Here is an 18,582-nt window from a genome sequence, read left to right as displayed (position 1 = left end):
TGATTTGCAATAAAAGTGTCTGACACTGTCCATTGGCCATGCCCCATTGGCAGATTACGTGCCACTTCAGCTGCTGTCCATAGTCAGTGTTGTTGTCCTTTGTGCTGGTACTGGGATTGTTGGTTGGTAGAGCTCATCCAGCCTTTGTCGGATGAGTTGGCTTCGTCACTGTCCTTGCCACTGCCACGTAATTGCCTTTTGTTTACTCTGGCTTCTTCGCCTTGCAACGTTCCACACACCTTGGCATTTGGCCTTTACGCATTTCCCACAGGCGCACTTTTGTCAGATGTTCTGATTTAAGTTTAAATAATACTTCTTTTTATGATAAAAATAATTTGCTTTTTTGGCTTAAATTTTCCTTTAAGAAGATACCATTTAAAAGACCCCCGAATTATAAATCCGCTCCTGTTCGGTGTGTCGGCAATGGACAAAGCACAAACAGAAATGGACAGGAACGGCAATGGCTACAATCATCTTTCTTGCATTGCCATAAAAATGCGTGGCAACGAACAAATTACTCATAAAAATAAATAAAAAATTGCTGCCTTCCCGTCGGTTTCTGTTTTGGCCAGTCCTTGAGTTCTTGGCTGCAATTTCTGGCACATCACTCGGCATCGTCGAGGCCGTAAATTATATAGATTCTGGAAAGCATTTCTACACTCTGGCATGCAGGCCTTAGATGGTCGCCGGTCCGACCCATTAAAAGCCATTTTATCCGGGGAAATGGAAATGATTTCGTGTCATTGCAGCTACGTGTTGGTGAAAATGGCAACACAAGTCCGGAAGCAGAAAAAAATATATAGAAATTTCAGCACGACATTGCAGCTTTAATTTTTAACAAAATTTACGTTTTCTAGGTGAAGCTTAATGTATGCAACATGGATTTATTAAAGATTATTGAATACTTTATAAATTCAATCAACATCCATTAGGACAAATTTTTTTGTAGTCAGCTATTTAAAGATTTAAAGCCTTGAATACCTTGTTTCCCAATGGACTTAAAAGCTCACCCCAAAAGTAGGCGACCCATAAAATCAGTTCTCCCAATTTACATTTTATCGAGAAGGCTGCTGTTGTTTGGCTCATTATGTTGGCCATTTTTATTGGCTTCCAAAGATTTGCAGCTCGGACCCAACTCTCAGATGCGAACCTTAAAACAGGAACCCGCACACGCATCCTCATCTCGTGCTGATTTCATCAGAAAATACATTTCGTTACCTGGAAATTTTATGGTCGACAGCGGGGGATGTGGCCATGTGTTGTGGCAATTTTCATATATCTAAACAAAAGGAAAGTTACCTCGTTTCCTGCTTATCTGGCCGCCAATGGTTGATGCCATCTTAAGCGTCAGCAGACTCAGCCGATATTTGATTTTTTAAGACCACACCCCACATCCCACATACCACATTCCACACTGAATCCTTTCCTTGCGATTTACTTGCGCTTAAAATAACAATTTCAAATTGGTTTTACTGCCTGAAGGTTGGATTTTCTCCTTTCGTTTTGTGTTTATGTCGCCTCGCATTTTGATCGCTTTGCATAAGCGCCTTTCAGCAATTTGCTTTGCCTCTGACCATTTGCTATATGCGGCTTAAAGTGGCACTCCACCAGCCCTAAACCTTTCAAGAGTCAAGTGCATTAGATCTGGAAAGCTGCATGCTTTTCGGGTGAAAAGCGGAGATATTTTTTCGTTGGTTAGGGGACTCGGAAAGCAAACCTTTCAACTGCAGACAATAATTGAAAATGCTTTCTCTGTGTGTGTGTGTGTGTTTTTGTGTGTCCATGTGCGTGTTGGCCGAGTTTGTTGGCCCAACTTTGGGCGCTGGCATTAAATTTATGTTAATTGAAATTTATGTGCGCCGGCCACAGCTCAAGCTCAAACAAACAAAATTCGAAAAAAGGCCACTGGAAAATGGCAAAACTTTTCCTGACATTGGCATCCAGCCTGGTTAGCAGCGTGTCTCCCATTAAATGGCCAAAAAATAAATTCAATTTGCCAATCTTTCTGTTTCAACATTACATAATTTGATTGTCATTCGAATTCAAATATAAATCACATTGCAATTAAATTTGTTCAGTTTTAGCCAGAGGCAATTTGTGGCAAACGCAATTGTGTCGAGTAACTATTTAATATGACATTGTTGTTATTCGTGTCTGTATATTGAACTGAGAATGATATAATTTTAATTTATTCAAGTAACTTAGTAAAAGCTTTACAAATTTTTGATTGCATTGCATTGGACAATTGAAGGTAAAACAATGTTTTAACTTATAAGGAATAGAAGAGCAGTCAAAAGATATTACCAAAAACCTTACCTTGAAATATTTGTATTCTATAGTTATAACTTTAAAATAAACTATCTAAGCCTACAAGAGATTCGATATTATTGGCTACACAATACTGCAGAAGAATATTCCCAGGACGAAATGGTATCCGTACACTGCTATCACCAGTGAACTAATCAAGTTGACCATTTTGTAAAATTAAAATGGACTTCGCTGCTGCTTTACTGGAAAAGGTAATTAATTTAACGTCGCGCTATTTTTGGTATGAGATCTAATGATTAGATTGTAATGGAAAAGGTGCCTCCGGGATAATATTAATTTAATGTGGGTAAGTTGATGGGTTGGTGGTGTAATTGAGCAACAAAATATTCTGGTATTATTAAATCTATAGATAGGCTTTAACAAAAAACGGATTAAAACTCTTGAATATTTTTTAAAAATATTATGATAAAGCTTCTCATATTAATTATAAAAATAGAGTATATCTTATTCAAACAAACATAATATTACAAACACAACATCCAGGGGATAATATTTTATTTACTTTTATAGGAACATGTCAAAATATTTAATGGGAATCACTCGTTAGAAGTTTTCCATGTCATATTGAATTAGGTATATTGAATGCGTTATGAAACTTGCGAACATGGCCATGGTTCTGCTGCGATTGATTTCGTATAATTTCATAACTTCCATTTTGAAAGGGTTCCGCGTCACCTGAAGCTGAAAGCTCTCATACTAAAATTCAAAATTACATTCAGCTAGAAAAAAATAAGTTGTGGTTCAAATACATCTTACGGATTCTTCCAGACGCACATCCAAGTCAGTGGCAAACAATGTTCTCTCCTCCAAAAGAACCAACATCTTCTTATGCTCGTCCAGGACAAAAAATATGACGAACATACTGAGCGCGCCATCCAGGTAGTAAACTAACCACCAAGTGTAGCTCAGGATCACAGTTCTGAAGGTCATGTGCATCTCTTCGTAGCCATTTTTGAGAATGCTATAGGTCAGGTAAGCAGTGGCAACCATGGTCATGTAATAACCACCGTAGACCGTGACCCCATGGACGCCAAATACTTGATCCGTTTGGTGCACAATCGACTGCAGCTGGCTCTGAAGCTGGGCTATGCTCTCCAGCCGATCCGCCAGGGAACAACACCTGGTCATGAAAACACCCTGTCGCGGTGGATTCCTGCTCAACTCCTTACTCTCGTCGACCACCTGTCGCAGCTCAGAGTTGAGTAGCTGATACTGCGTCAGAATTAAAAGCATTATCAGGTAATGCTGCGATACGGCCAAGTTCAGAATGGCCGACATCCAGAACTGCAGAGCCATCCCCATGTAGAACTGGGAGTTCACGCGACCCACTGCATCCAAGGTGATTATAACTTGAAGAAGGTCGGTCACAAATCCGGTGAGTAACTTGGCAGATATTTTCCAGCGTGCCATCTCCTTCGGTTGCGGCCTGTTTAAGAACAGACGAAGCACGTTTCTGGTCAAGTCCATTATCTGGCTACGCTGACACCATCTGTTAAGCACCGTAACTAGACCTAAAATCTCAAGATATTTACAAAAAATTGGCTAAGATACCTAGAGCTACCTCCTGAGATCCTCATTCCGGTTATGATAATGACAACATATTCGTGCAGCTGGTTTTCCTTCCCAAAGACCAAATTCATTTCACTTGTAGGCCCGATCCATTGATAGAAATAGAGTATAACCATAAGCGAGTTGATTGCAATGGCGTAGAAAGTACTCGATTTCGCAGTGAAAACCCGGCCTGTTTGCCAGCTAAACTCAAAGTTGCTGGCACCGATCAGGTGACCATAAGAGTAGACCGCCTCCAAAATCCAACTGACCCAGTCGACCATTTCGTATAACTGAACTGAACCACTCGCTGCTGTTTTCCCAGGAATGCTCATTAAGTTATGGTATATACATAGGGCCTTAACGGGTTATATTTAATTAAATTGTCTTTCAGTGATGCCATCAAATCACGTGGAAACTAACTAGGGAATTTGTCTGATCAAGATAAAAAACTCATTACCCTATTCATTGTCGTTTGTACCAATATCGATTTTGTGGTGTAACAATAAAACTGTCATCATTAGGAAATAATATTTAATTGCAGGAAAAATTAAAGTCATTTTCTAAGAATAATTCAGTGTTGCGTTGTGAAGTTAACCAATTACGTATTTTGTGTATAACTACTTTTAATAGTTTTCCATGTCATATTGAATAAGTACAACTGAATGCGTTATTAAATTTCCAAACAGTGCCATGGTAGAGCTGCGAGTGACGCCGTACAATTGCATTGCACCTATTTTTAAAGGGTTCCTAATCAGCTGCAGCTGGAGGCGCTCGAACTGAGAGAAAAATAGTTTTATTTAAATATTCTTATAAATAAGCTGACCACAGCTTACCGATTCCTCGAGGCGAACATCCAAGCCAGGGGCGAATATGGTTCGTTCCTCTAGTAGCTTTATCATTTCACCGTGATCATCGAGGACATATAGCATGATAAACAGATTTAGCATTCCATTCAGATAGTAAAAGAAGCACCAGAATAGGTTCAGAATCATAGTAAACACTGTCATCTGCATGTCCTCGTAGCCGTGTATGAGGATACTGTAGGCCATGTAGACAGTGGATACCGAAGACAAGTAGTATCCGCCGTACACCATTACGCCCTGAAGGCCAAATATATCTTCCAACTGGTTGACAATAGACTGCAGCTGGTTCTGAAGCTTGGCTATATCCTCCAGCTGATCCGCCAGGGAACAACATCTGGTAATAAAAGTTCCCTGTCCCGGAGGATTCCTACTCAACTCCTTAGTTTCTTCGATCACCCGTCTCAGATCGGCATTGAGTAGCTGATATTGGGTCCGCACGAAAAGCATAATCAGGTAATGCTGCGATATGGACAAATTTAGAATGGCCAACATCCAGTACTGCAGGCCCATTCCCAAATAGAACTCCGAGTCCACACGGCCCATTGCATCCAAGGTGATCAGCACTTGAAGAAGGTCGGTCAGAGCCCCGGTAAGGAACTTGGTAAGAATTTTCCAACGAGACATTCTCTTCACTTGCGGCCTAGCAATAAAGACGCGGATCACCTTCCTTGTCAAGTCCATCATCTCGCAGCGCCATTGCCATCTACTCACAAGAGTGACAAGACCTTACCATTAAAAAGGGAAAACATTTGCAGCATAAGAAGTTTATTCAATGCTTTTAACTACCTGCAGCGATCCTCAGACCGGTCATAATGACGATGACGTACTCGTGCAACTTGTTTGCTTTTCCGAAGATCACCACCATCATATTTGTACGCCTAGTCCAGTGGTAAGTACAGGAAATGATAATGACAAAGTTGATCGCGATCGCGTATAGGGTACTCCTTTTGGCCTTAAAAACCCGACCTGTCCGCCAGTCAAACTCGAAGTTGCTTACACCAATCAAGTGGCCATACAAATAGAACATCCCCAATATCCAACTAGCCCAGTCGAGCATTTTAGTAAACTAAAAGTTTCCTGGCCGTTGGGCCTTTAGAACGCGCAATAAATGCATCACGATGACCCAACGCATTGATCTACAGATAAGATTCGATAACAATCGGAGCCCACAAACTTTAACATATATGTACAAACATCCTAGTATATATGCAATATACAATTAGGCTTTTCACAAACCACTATCATTGGATGGTAATGCTTAGCTCGTAAGGATTGGCTGGCAATCAACAAATAATAAATTTGCATTTAATCATGCCGCGATACCAATACAAAGCCATAGTTGACATGGCTTAAAGTCGTGCTATTCTAGACAAGTTTTAATTAACAAATTGAAATATACATTTTAATACTCATTTATATTTAATTTTTTTTTAGCAAAATGCAATCTAAATGTTTATGGAGTTGAGGACATTATGTGGATATGTTTATTACGAGTTCAAGGTCGGATGGAGAAAAAGTAAAGTATTTAATAAAAAAAAACTTGCAAGTATCATTATACGATTATATTCATTAATTTTTTTCACATGTAACACATTCCTTAAACCGATAGTGAATATAAATTGTACGAGTGTTTGTCAATGGATATAACATGCTGAACATAGCTTATAAAGTTAAAGAGTGTGCAAACGAAGAATTCTAGTAGAAAAGGGCATCCGCATTCTTGACCCATGCTCAGTATGTGATTTCTGATCGGCTGGACTCTAAACTGTATATCGAAACAGGTTTGCTGTGGAGGAGAGGTTACAAGAAAGCCGAACCACATAATATTAGAAACCCACCAGATTTTTGACTTTCCAGGCGATGCCATGTCCAAGCTGACTTTCCGTTAAATTGCACAAGTCGACGACGAGGAGTTGCAATCTAAGAAAGGCCTGCCAATCTCGCAGCCACGATAAAATATATAAGAGGTCCAGCAGGCGCCCAAAATCGACCATCTCAGCAGTCGCGACTGCCACTTTTTTGGGGAAGTCCTTTGGCAGTTTTCGTGCCTAATATTAGGCATTCTATGGCACACTAAGCTAGTTTTTACCGTTTTTAGCAGATAAATGTTCCCAGTGATAAATAAATTGCACTTATGTTCGAGTAATTTAAGCTAACTACTATGAAAATCGATGTTGTACCTTGTGTACTCAGCGAAAACCTTTGGCGATAATCTATGAAATAATTACCGTAACAAAACAACAATATTTTTAATGGATTTAGTTCTAAGACATTTCATTTCAAACATTTATTAAAATGAATACTTTTATAAATATAACGGATTATTTAAATAAGGAATTGTCATAATTTTTCAGTAAAAAAGTACGAAAATTTAAAAGTATTCAATGTCATACTGAATTAGCAGTATTGAGTACGTTATAAGAGATCCAAGCACTTCTGATGTAGAACTGCGGGTAATGGTAAATGTGTTGAGTACTTTAATTTTGAATGGGTTCCGTACCAGCTGTAGTTGTAAGTTGTCAAACTGCAATGGAAAAATATTTAAGTCTAATATAAAAAAGTTTGTTGATAAAGCTAAAATAATCTTACAGTTTCCTCTAAACGAACATCCAAGCGTGAGGCAAATAGTGTTCGCTCCTCCAACAGACGTATCATCTTCTTGTGATCGTCTATTAAATTTAGGATATTAAAAAGGTTGAGGACAGCATCCACATAGTAAAAGAAGCACCAACTGAATGACAAGATCATCGATATTAAAGTCATCTCCAGTTTTTCGTGGCCATTTTTGAGGATACTATAGGTGAGGTAGGTGGTAGCTATCGTAACAATCTGGTATCCGCCGTACACCATCAGACCCTGGATCCCAAACACATCATACACCTGGTTCACAATCGACTGGAGTTGACTTTGGAGTTTGGCTATGTTTTCCAGCTGATCCGCTAAAGAACAACATCTGGTCATGAAAGCACCCTTCCGCTGGGGATGGTAACTTAACTTTCTGCTTTCTTCAATCACCTGTTTCAGCTCTGTGTTAAGCAAAGAATAGTAGGCCCGAACGAAAAGAACTAACAGGTAATGGTGCGATGTGGCTATATTCAAAATGGTCGACATCCAAAACTGCAAAACCATTCCTAGAATTTGATAGTCTTTCGCGTAACCCATTGCTTCCCAGATGATTGACATTTGGAGAAAGTCAGTCGTGCAAGCAATGATGAACTTAATGAGAATACCCCGGCGAGACATTCTCATAACCTGTGGTTTTTCCAGAAATAGAGGAATCACCATTCTGGCCAAGCGCATTATCTGGGTTCTCCGGGTCCATCTAACAAGAATGACGGAAATCCCTGAAAAAAGTATTTTTTTAAAGTGGAATTATTATTTTGGAAAAAAATGTTCTATCAATTTTAATTTCAAACCATAAAAATTGTTCAATTTTTTTTTCAAATGCATATTAAATTAAACTTTTTATTAGGGACAAATATCAGGACAATAAATAAGCTACGTTAGCTTAAAAATCCGACCTGCTGCCAGCCTCAATCCAAAAACAATGGCGATAACATATTGGAGCAGCTTGTTTGACTTGCCGATGATCAGGTTATAGTCCATTTTCTTTGTACTTTGGAAAATCAAAAGTAAAAACATAATGCCATTGATGACAATGGCATAGAAGGTACTTCTTCTGGCCGCAAAGACGCGACCAGTCCGCCAGTCGAACTCAAAGTTGCTAACTCCGATTAAATGTCCATAATAGTAGGCTGTCCTTAAAACATAACCGGCCCAGTCGAACATTTTGGCAAACTGAAAGGGCACATAATTTGTCACAAGCACTTCAACAAGCCTAATGTTCTGATTCCAGACACAGATCTACTGATTTGATTGAAATGTCAAATTATTTTTAGGAGTAAGAGAAGGTAGGTAATTGACATTGAATAAAGAGGTATTACTCATTGATTAATATAGCGAAAAATAAAAAAACAAAATGCTGTTCCGATATTTAATGTTAAATAATAAAATGTGGGGCTTTTAAAAAGGGTATGGTTTAAATTGTATTAAACAAAATAATTGGATAATTCTGTTTTAAATTTTTAAAAAGAATAAAAAAAAAAATTTAGTGGATAGTTTTAAAATAAATTGCATGCAACTAAAAATAGGTTTGTAATAAAACTTTTTTAATATGCAACCCTAACATCAGAGCACCCCAAAAAATAGTTGGATACGAAATTTCGCTTTCCCTTTTTGTCGTCATAAATCAAATTGTAGCCGCAATTAAACGTCACACCATGAATCATCGAGTTGGTAGTACAAAAGGGGCAGTTAATGTGTGGGTGAGCGAGGGGCGTGACCGCAGTACGTGTGTTGCACTTCCGTTAGTTATTCATGGTCAATAAGTGTGGCTCACACGGGCAGAAAAACAACAAGCTCACCAAAATGGTTGTTTTTGTTGCCGTCCGGGTTATTGCATTAACCGATGTGTTTATGCTGCAATTTCACGCGGTTTCCCCCACTAATTTTGTCCGTTGCAAGGGGTTCAGTGGCTTCACAACGCCATTGAATAATTTATGCAATCATTTTGGCCGCCCATTATTGCGCATTATCTATTCGATTGTAATTTAGTTGCTTAATTTAATTCCATTTACCAGCAACACTGCCATACAGAGCAATGAAAACATTTTATCTTTATTAAGAAATAAGAAAAATAAGATATAAGAAATATACAAATTTAAAATGATTTCACTTTTTAGAAGTCAACTTCCATTTACAATCCCATTTAAAATAAAATCCATACCCTACTTAGAAGTTAATAACCTAAAATTATTAAAAGGTTTCACTTTTAAGACTATTTGGTTCTCCTCCAACATTTTTCAACTGTTTTCAAAATTGCATATATTTAACTTTCAACACAGTAATTATAAATTTTAAAGTATTCAAAGGGCTGATACTGTGCAGTCGATCGGAGTTACCCGAAATTATCGCTGCCACGTAAGCATGTGCGTGGCACTTTTATCAAATTTACGCTTATTGCATTTTAATTAATTATAAACAGGTAATTATGGTAAACAGACTGGGCTACCGCCGTGCCATAAAACTGGGCCTACAAACATTACCAATTTACGAGCCAAGTGCTTGGCAGTTCCGCTAAAGTGTCGCTCTGGGACGGGTAATTCGTATATAAAATTAATTTAAAACACGCCACAAGCCCTTCGCCATCCCTTGCCCACAAAGCCTATTGCATGGATCTCCTCTGGTTTACTGCAGTTTTTATGCCTAAATGTATCCGTCATAAATTTTTGCACAATGCGCACAAGTGTTGATAATGAGCGTGCAACCGAGTGATTTTGAGGGTAAGAAGTTATTGGGGAAAAGGTAATCACTTGGAGAATAATATTATAATGTGGTCTTAAACATTCTACCATATCAAGTGCTATTGACCCATTTTTATAAGAAATAAAACAAGAAATTTCCCTCGTAAAAAATGTCTTGTTAAGGAATTTAATATTTTTGGATATTGTCTTTTGACTAAATTAATTAAAACGCAACTGGTAACTAATTTAGAAACAGTAAAATAATTCTGATGGACGCACACTTCCATATTCGCCATTGGAAGTTACTGAAAACTTGTATCCCTTTAGATGTGCCATCGAAATTTTCGCCTCTCGATCTTCATGTTTCGTATCAGCTCTAGTTTTGCTGGTAAACTCCGGGCGCAGACGAATCCTTTTCGCGTAGTACCCAAACTTTTCATCTCCGTACTTTTCCAAACTCTCAGCATATACAGACGCCAACTGGGAGTAGTTCTCTTTCTGGGCATCCGAAAACCAAGAGCTGTAAATCTGCCAATCGTTACGAGTTTTCTGAATCTGACTGGCCACAACTCGAAAATGTTTCAGCTGATCCACGAATATGATCTCGCTGTATTCCTTCATCTTGCAAAAGAAATTAAAATAATCACCAAAAATATAAAGTATAACAAATGCTCTTTTCTCTTTTTGTTTGCTATATTTTAAGGTATAATTTGTAGGTCTTGCTACTGAAAATATAAAAAGTGACAGGCAGTAACGCAGTAAAAGTTTGCTATGATTTTAATTCCGAAATTTAATTTTGATTTTTGCTGATGACAACCTTTTTGCATTAACAGCTCACTATAATAAATAAACTGCGAAACAATTTAAAGAAATAAATAATTTGTTGAATAAAACTTTAGTTGAAACTTAAAATTGATTATTAATTACGATTATTTAATTAGGACTTTTTGATTATTAACTTATTTTAGTACAACAATACGCGAACCATTTAAAGAAAATTAATAATTGTCAAATACCCCTTATGTTGAAGCTTAACTTAATATTTAATTATTATTCAATTATTAATTATAATGATATAAATAAATAAAACAATTATAACACAGTACCAGCATGCAACTCTAGCATTTATTGGTATGCTGTGGCTTAAAGCACCCTTTTCCTTTCATTTAATAGTGTCTAACGTTTTTGCTTTGCTTTGCAATTGATTATATTTCAGTTTATTTCAAAGACGCCAAAGGGCTTACAAAACCAAAGCACAAACGGGATGCCAAGCAACACAAATATAGGTAAGAAACCAACCGGAAACGGAAATGAGCTCCTCATTGAATAAAAAGACATTCCCTTTTCCTTGGTTTTTTGGACTTAATTTATTTCTCATTTTCATGTTCAGTTTTACAAACTAACTTGTTTTTTATTTTGTTTGTCAAACATTTGATTTCATAATACTTACAAATAAATGCTAAACTGAAATGTTAACATTGATGAAGGTTAATGAAGGAAGGTTTAGTTTTTTGACTTTGCTAAAACCAACAAGGAAGTTTTATTTTCCTCTCGTGGTTTGGTTTCTGGTTTAGTTATGTTTTCATTGTTTTATTTTTAAATTTACAACACGCACAAGATTTGCTTAAAATTATATGCAGATTATGCTTAGAGAGTTGCCGAGGATTTTGCCTGCTTACATCCTAAGTAAATTTGAGTTCAAACGTCGCTGGCTATGTACAAGAAACATTCATTTTGGTTAAGTTTGAAGGGTTTTCCCCCCGTCAGTCGATCAATGCCAAGCTGTCCGAGATAAATTTGGCCAAGAGCTGCAGCTGTTTACGGGGCATTTGTTGCCAGCGCCCTGCTGCCTTTGGCCCACAATCGAACGGCTTTGTATGCAAATGAGCCTTTGGATTGCATTTCTCACGCCCAGGTGAACCCGGCAGACATGCGATATATGTATCCCCCTCTGTCCCTCGCATGAGTCATGAACTGCTTTTGGCCTTTTGTTTGCTTGTTGGTAACTTTGTTTGGACATGAATGCATTCGATTGCGGTTTGTTGCGCATTTTCGCCTTTTGCATGTCCCCGACAATTTCCACCTTTTTTACTGTTTTGCCATTGCCCCGTTTAGGCGGTAGCATACCTCAGGGAACACTGACTCAGTTTGAGCCAAATTAGCATAAGCCAAAGGATTAATATCATGCATATGGCTAATTTCTCAAGGGGAGAATTTGTTAACTCAGAGAATGACTCAGCTCCAGCTCAATGAGTAAACGTGACAGAATTAAGGAATTCTAAATTCAGATAAAATTTAAAACTATGTGTAAGAATACCCTAAGAAATTGCAAATTACAATGTTTAGGGAAATCGAGTAAAATTTTATTTTGCAACAATTGCATTTTTTAGCAAAATATTTTTGTATTAATGAAATAGTTAAAGCAAAAAACAATTCAGTCATGAATTAGCTATTTTAACTTTATTCTCGAAAGTTCGCCTAGCCATATAAGTGATTTAGGCCAGGCTTACACTGTACAATTATTAATTTACTGGGCTTTTCTTAGCTTTTATGTTCAGCTAAGACTACTAATACATTAAATGATATTTAAAGCCATGAAAAGGCGCATTGGCCGAACACTACCATATTCCGCATTGGAAGTAAGGGATGCCTTATAGGAATTTATATGATCCATAGATATGTGATAGTCCCGTTCCTGACGATCTCTGTTTGAATCGGTATCGATCCTATACTCCTCCCTCAGCCGAATCCGTCTCGCAAAGTAATGGAGCACCGCTCTTCCCAAGATCGACGTGTCTCCCCGATCTGGCTTTCCTCAGTTCTGTAGGGCAATAACTGATCCGTAAATAACACCTCCTCATTTATTTTAATTATTTCGCAATTTAAAATTTCTTTTCTTTATTTTCACGCTTGTTAATGGGTAGACTTATTGTTTTGCAAGTGACTTAAAAAGTGAAATTAAAATATAGGAAGAAGTCTTCAAACGAAAAGCTAACAAAATGTAAATTTCTAGGGATTGTCGATCATTTTTAAAAATATATTTTTTCCTGCTATCGTTGTTTTAAGAACTAAAAATAATGAGTGTATGCTTTTCAATAATGTTTCTGTTTATTAAATACCATATGACTCGAAATTTTGAGGAGAACAAAATCGTGTATCTTCATTATCTAAAAGCAGTAGAAGAGTTGCATTGGCTTAACACTGCCATATTGACCATTTGAAGTAGGGGACGCCTTATAGCCCTTCAAGTGCTCCATAGACATGTGTGACCTTCTCTCCTCCCGATCTCTATATGATTTGGTATTGACCCTGTGTTCTACCCTCAGGCGATTTCTATTCGCATAAAACTCGTAATTTTTGTTGCCGTACTTTTCCAAACACTCCTCGTATATCTTGGAGTACCTCAAATACAGATCCCTTTGGGCAGCCGGAAACCAAGAGCACCGCTCGTCCCAAGTTCGACGAGTCTCCTCGATTTGGCTACCCACAGATCGGTGGTGCAAGAGCTCATTCGTGAATATCACCTGGTCGTATCCCTTCATTATTTTTTGGTAGGTGTGAATTAACTTTTTTTTACGTTTTTCAGATATTTTCTTAATGTGTTAACGAAGTGTTTAGTTTCTGGTTATGCTTCAAATGTGAGTAAATAAGCAATGGGTAATATCCCATACAAAAAAAACTAAAATCTGTTTTCTAGTTTTCCAGTTTTTACAGATCATTAAATTAGATTAAAATGTATTAACCCACAATAGGGAATTACATGATTTAAAACTCTCGTTAAATGATTCGTAAATCCTTTTCATTTATTTCAATAATTTGAAAGTCTGAGCGATAAGAATTATAAAAACGTGGAGGGACCCATCAGTACCTAAATTTACTTTACCAGATTTAATAATTTTATCTCTTTTCAATAAAGATCTTGCAGCTTGGCACTGATTGAACTGATTATATTCAGATACATACACACACTTAGATCGATATTTTGCCAAATTCTAAAGTTTTTAACTTGTGCTATCTTGGCGTCTTCTCAGGCTATTTACAGGCTTCTGATCAAAAGTTCTTACATATAATATTTCTCTTTGAGGAATTTTTGGAATGCAAATGTAAGTTTTGCCTTATCTTAGCTTAGCTTACTTTCTGCCTGGTATTTTGTTAATTATGATTTGTATATTTTTTTTCAGTTTATAATATTTAGAGTTTTTGCTTTACAATTTTCTTACACTTGCTTAGACTCTTATGTTAATGAAAAGTTTGGTTGGGATAGGATTTAGACTTGATTTTGTATGTAGATCAAAGTGCAAATATGTTATTTTACAATCGAAATGTTTTGTTGCTTTTGATATGCCCAAAGAGGGTAGACAATGTGAAAAGGAAGGACAAAATTAGACAAAATTGTTTGACTCTAAATAATATCGTACACGGTTTTACTTCCTTTCGCTTTCAAAATGAAGAAAATATCACAAAAGACCAACGAATGTTTTGCCTAAATAACGATATCTTAACACTACAGACAATTGCCTAATGTTATAAGTAAATATGTACAGTTGCTTAGCCTCTGCTTAAATGCTCGCGTTGAGTAGTTACCATTTTGATATTTCAGTATAATATCTGACTCTTAATTGGGGTCTCGTTCCCCATTTTCATGCACACATACATCTATTAAATTTCGCATTTACCCAAAGGTTATGATATAAATAATTCCTTTGGTTTTTGTCTCAAAGTTTTTGGCATAGGATATGTCTGCTTTTTGTGAATGGCTGTGCTAGTTTAAGAGCTGAAGTTTTGAAAGTCCTTATTCTTGGAATAGTTAACTATTTCGGGGCCAGGTCCAATCCTGAAACAGCAGCAGCAGGAAAAGTGGAGGCAATAATGCCACTAGGCAAGAAGGAAGTTTCGAAGTGGCGGCGGCTGGAAAAAAGGTTTTATTAGTTTGCATTTTTTAAAAAGAAACAAAATATTTATTAAAGGCTTATACCAATCGTGCTTGACTTGGCCGCCACCGTCTCACGAGATTCCAAGGCCGGAGCCCGCTGCTGGCGATCGCTTTCCACACTCTCCTCGTTGCTCTGCAGATATAGTGAACTGATCTTGGCCACGCACTAAGGGAATATACCACAAAGTCAATTAAAGAATTACTTTTTAATTAAATTTCTTATTCCAACCCACCTTCAACTTCATGTCGCCGTGCTTGAAGTGGTAAGCCCTCACCCGGAACTCCAATCCCAGACGGGCCATTTCCAGTCCATCCCGATTGACCACCACCTTGTCGTACTGCCGCAGGTGGGTCTTCTGCACCGGCTCCCCGTTAATTAGCCAGCTCAGGTGACAGACGGGCTTGGACGGCGACGAGGTGCAATTTACCCGGACGGTGTCTCCAATTTGGTAGCGCGGCTGCCCACCGGTTATCTTCGGTCCGTGGTTGGGAGTGACTGAAAGGGATAATATCAATTTAATAAATAGTTGATATGCTTCTACTCAAAAAATAGGAATTAAGAAACATTTTATTTTATTTAATTTCTTCAGTTTTATAAACAGTCATAAAGCTTTTATTTATTTTTATAACTATTTCAATACATTTCCAGGGCCAGCTAAGTTCTTTTGTACTTCAATTAAGTTTCCCTGAAATCCTCTCATTCCCCTGCTTACTTAGAAGGGCCATAGCTTTAGCTTGGTCCTCTGGCCATTCCCTCATTTGTAGTCTCACCCGAGCTTAGTTATTTAATTTTAATGAGCCGGGGAAATTGAATATTTCCTGGAAGAGAACTAGCTCGCTCTCTACTTTTACACCACATTTTCCCATCCTCCTGGCTGTTTTATTATTTTATATGCAGCATCGCTTATTTGGCCCACTGCCCCATAAGTAAAACAAGAAATGTGCGGGGGGAAAGGCAGTTTCCTCATGAAGGCTGGCCAAGCATTTCCAAGATTTATGTGGAGATTTTCGCCAGGCGGTGGGTGGATGTGAAAATGGGGGCAGAAGGTGGAGCACAGAACACAAGAAATTGAGAGAAAGAACTTTCGTTTTGGGCATACGAAATGCTTATTCAAAGTTTATTTGGCCATGTGAGCGTGGGTTTGTCCTGCAATGCTCTTCTCTGTGGGTGTTTTTCTTTTAGCACATGTAAACGTAATTGTGAGTGTGGGCTTTTTTCGAATGGGTGGGTTTTTGGGGGAAAGCCACTGGAGGGCATCTGGTCATCACCCATTACCAACGCCGTTGGGCATACTTTCCAAGAAGAACGATGATAAATTATAAATCTTTTAATGGTATAAGAAGAAGAAAAATTTAAGATTAGCTTGAAAATATTTGTTTGTTAAATTACAACGTATAATATTTAATTTAGGCTCATACATTGTACAAACTACATTTTATTAACACACCTGATATTAATTTATTGTAAACTGAAAAACATTTATTTTTCTCCAAGCCAAAGTTTAAATTAAATTAAAATAAAAAGTTAAATTTAATTATTCATTTTATTTTCATTCAAAAAATAGTGAATTTCACTAAAGTTTTATATTTTTTTCTTAGCCAAAGCAATTATAAATTAAATAGAATAACTTTCTGAAAATATTAAAGCTTGTTCTCCCTTTTCTTCCATCTCTATTGTTTTCAATGGCTCAATCCTTCCACGTTTTATCCTTCTCCACACAATGTGTACAGAAATAAAAACCAAGTCAAGTGGGAACAGAACCAGAACCAGGACTCCTCCTCAGGCGCTGCCCATGTCCCCTATATCTCCTACCCTCCACCATCCTCATCCAACTCGAGAGTTTTCTGTATGCATTAAAAATATTCGTTCTTGCCAAAACCGAAAAAAATTGAGAAGGGAAATCTTCTTTCTCATAACATTGCGGCTTCTGTGTAGGTGTGTGTGCCATAAAATAAAATTAATTTTTAATGGTTTTCAAAAAATTAATTTTCCTTAGAAGTCGTTGTGTGTTTTTGTTGTGGCTTTTGGTCAGTTCGGATGTGGATTCAGTGAAATCCAGATTTTGCACTCGGAAAATAATTTAATATATGATTTGTTAACAGTTTTGATTTATTAATAAACTGCTTATGTAAAACATTTAACATTTTTCCTTTATATATTATTTTTAAACTAAACGAAATATGTATAAAAAAATTGAATAGAACCTACAAACTTGAGTATAATTTTTTTGAAAGATATATATTTTTGGCCGAGTGTAAGAGTCCTGGGCAGGTTGCCCTTTTCCGGGATTGCATATTTCTCTCCCGCTTGCTTATTTGTAATTTATAAAGTGAAGTTTACTTTGCTTTGGTTCTCGTCTCTCTCATATAAACTTAATTTGCTCCATGCAACTGACTTTCTAGGTGGAAAGGAGTGAAAGCTGGAACAGAGGGTCACACAAAGGCCAACCATGGCGCAATCTAAAAATCCAACTTGGAGAAATGCATTTTTGATAAACGCATTTGTAGAGATTGAAAATATGATTTCTTGTTTTCGTTTTTTGTTGCTATTCTAAATTTCATTTGTTCAAACAATCCTCAAACAATCCTCCGAATGTTTACAGTCGCTAAAAAAAGAATCAACAGATAAGATCAAATAATAAAGTTTGAGTAATTCATCAAAAAATAAAGAAATATCTTTAAAGTAACAAAACGCATTACAAACTATTAAACTGTTAAAATGTTAAAGTCTTATGGATCATTTCTCCTTAAACGTTCTTTGTTTGCCAAAAGAAAAATTAATGGACGACCAATTAAATTTAACTTTATCCGGGCCTGATATTTATTGCCCCGAAATACATTTCCTGCCAAGACCCAAAGCCTTTGTCTTAACCCCCTGCTCACCTGCTTGGTATAGGGTTATGTTCGGATAATTGTTTATATATACTAAATGAGCATTTTTTAAGTCAACGCCATATTTTATAAATTTTATTTTGCGGCATAAATCTAGTGAGAGAAAGCCAGACAAGGGAAGGGGCTCATGGAGCAAAAGGGAAACGTATGTCTGTATGAGTTGGCAATTTATTTTGGCCAGACTTAGCACGCAACGATAGAGGACATACAAAAGAAGGAGAGACAACAGGGTCTGAATTAAGCCAGATGAGGGGAATAATGTGGAGATGGGGAGAAAAACCCGCAGGTTACAGGACCTGCAATAAGCCGAAAACTAAAAGCAAAAAGGGAAATGGCCGAATGTCGAATAGCCACATGCTTCAAGTATATTTTCGGCATTTTCCTATGACTAAGCAGTTTCTGTTGCCGAAAAGAGTGGGCGGTGGCGAAAAATGAAGGAGAGGACACCTTTTGTGCAGTAGCCAGAAAATAAAAAAACAAGTAAAAAAAATGTCTGAAGCACTTTCCAGCAGCAACAATAAGTACCTAGAATTGTAGCAGGTTACAACACGAGAGGACTCTAGATTTATAGTATAGATTTATATAGTATATTGGAAAATATTTTTCAAAGAAACATTTTTTAACATTAAATTAAGAAATGTTTTGAAATTTCACATGATAAACAAAATAATGCACGCATCGATTGTGATGAATATTTATTTAAAAGTCATCG

At 37.1% G+C, this 18,582-nt stretch overlaps 6 protein-coding genes across 11 annotated transcripts in view; all 6 read right to left on the bottom strand.

The window, feature by feature from the left end:
- Positions 1–3,069: 3,069 nt before the first annotated feature.
- Positions 3,070–3,795, bottom strand: LOC108150406 (putative gustatory receptor 36c). Its single transcript, XM_017278563.2, has one exon. The coding sequence runs from the start codon at positions 3,793–3,795 to the stop codon at positions 3,070–3,072; it is 726 nt and encodes a 241-aa protein (XP_017134052.2).
- A 707-nt stretch (positions 3,796–4,502) lies between these two features.
- On the bottom strand, positions 4,503–5,799 carry LOC108150407 (putative gustatory receptor 36c). Its single transcript, XM_017278565.1, has 3 exons — positions 5,529–5,799; positions 4,713–5,467; positions 4,503–4,655 (listed from the first exon to the last, which is right to left on the bottom strand). The coding sequence occupies exons 1-3, from the start codon at positions 5,797–5,799 to the stop codon at positions 4,503–4,505; spliced, it is 1,179 nt and encodes a 392-aa protein (XP_017134054.1).
- Positions 5,800–7,113: 1,314 nt separating this feature from the next.
- Positions 7,114–8,531, bottom strand: LOC108150451 (putative gustatory receptor 36a). Its single transcript, XM_017278611.1, has 3 exons — positions 8,264–8,531; positions 7,332–8,086; positions 7,114–7,266 (listed from the first exon to the last, which is right to left on the bottom strand). Exons 1-3 carry the CDS (start codon positions 8,529–8,531, stop codon positions 7,114–7,116), a joined length of 1,176 nt encoding a protein of 391 aa, XP_017134100.1.
- Positions 8,532–10,200: 1,669 nt separating this feature from the next.
- LOC108150443 lies at positions 10,201–10,779 on the bottom strand. Its single transcript, XM_017278602.2, has one exon. The coding sequence runs from the start codon at positions 10,664–10,666 to the stop codon at positions 10,292–10,294; it is 375 nt and encodes a 124-aa protein (XP_017134091.1). The 5' UTR covers positions 10,667–10,779; the 3' UTR covers positions 10,201–10,291.
- A 2,352-nt stretch (positions 10,780–13,131) lies between these two features.
- On the bottom strand, positions 13,132–13,587 carry LOC108150520. The gene has a single exon (XM_017278746.2). The coding sequence runs from the start codon at positions 13,585–13,587 to the stop codon at positions 13,213–13,215; it is 375 nt and encodes a 124-aa protein (XP_017134235.1). The 3' UTR covers positions 13,132–13,212.
- Positions 13,588–14,848: 1,261 nt separating this feature from the next.
- Positions 14,849–18,582, bottom strand: part of LOC108150519 — a 35,119-nt gene continuing 31,385 nt past the window's right edge. For all 6 annotated transcript variants that reach the window (XM_017278740.2, XM_017278741.2, XM_017278743.2 and 3 more), the window contains 3 exons: positions 15,212–15,474; positions 15,021–15,144; positions 14,849–14,953 (listed from right to left, as the gene is read on the bottom strand). In XM_017278740.2, coding sequence (XP_017134229.1) covers positions 14,853–14,953; positions 15,021–15,144; positions 15,212–15,474 — 488 coding nt within the window. In that variant the 3' untranslated portion in view covers positions 14,849–14,852. The remainder of the gene's footprint in view (positions 14,954–15,020; positions 15,145–15,211; positions 15,475–18,582) is intronic.

This window comes from Drosophila elegans, unplaced genomic scaffold, assembly GCF_018152505.1.
Source record: "Drosophila elegans isolate 14027-0461.03 unplaced genomic scaffold, ASM1815250v1 contig_814, whole genome shotgun sequence".
Lineage (NCBI taxonomy): Eukaryota > Metazoa > Arthropoda > Insecta > Diptera > Drosophilidae > Drosophila > Drosophila elegans.
This window is presented reverse-complemented; position numbering and strand designations above follow the sequence as displayed.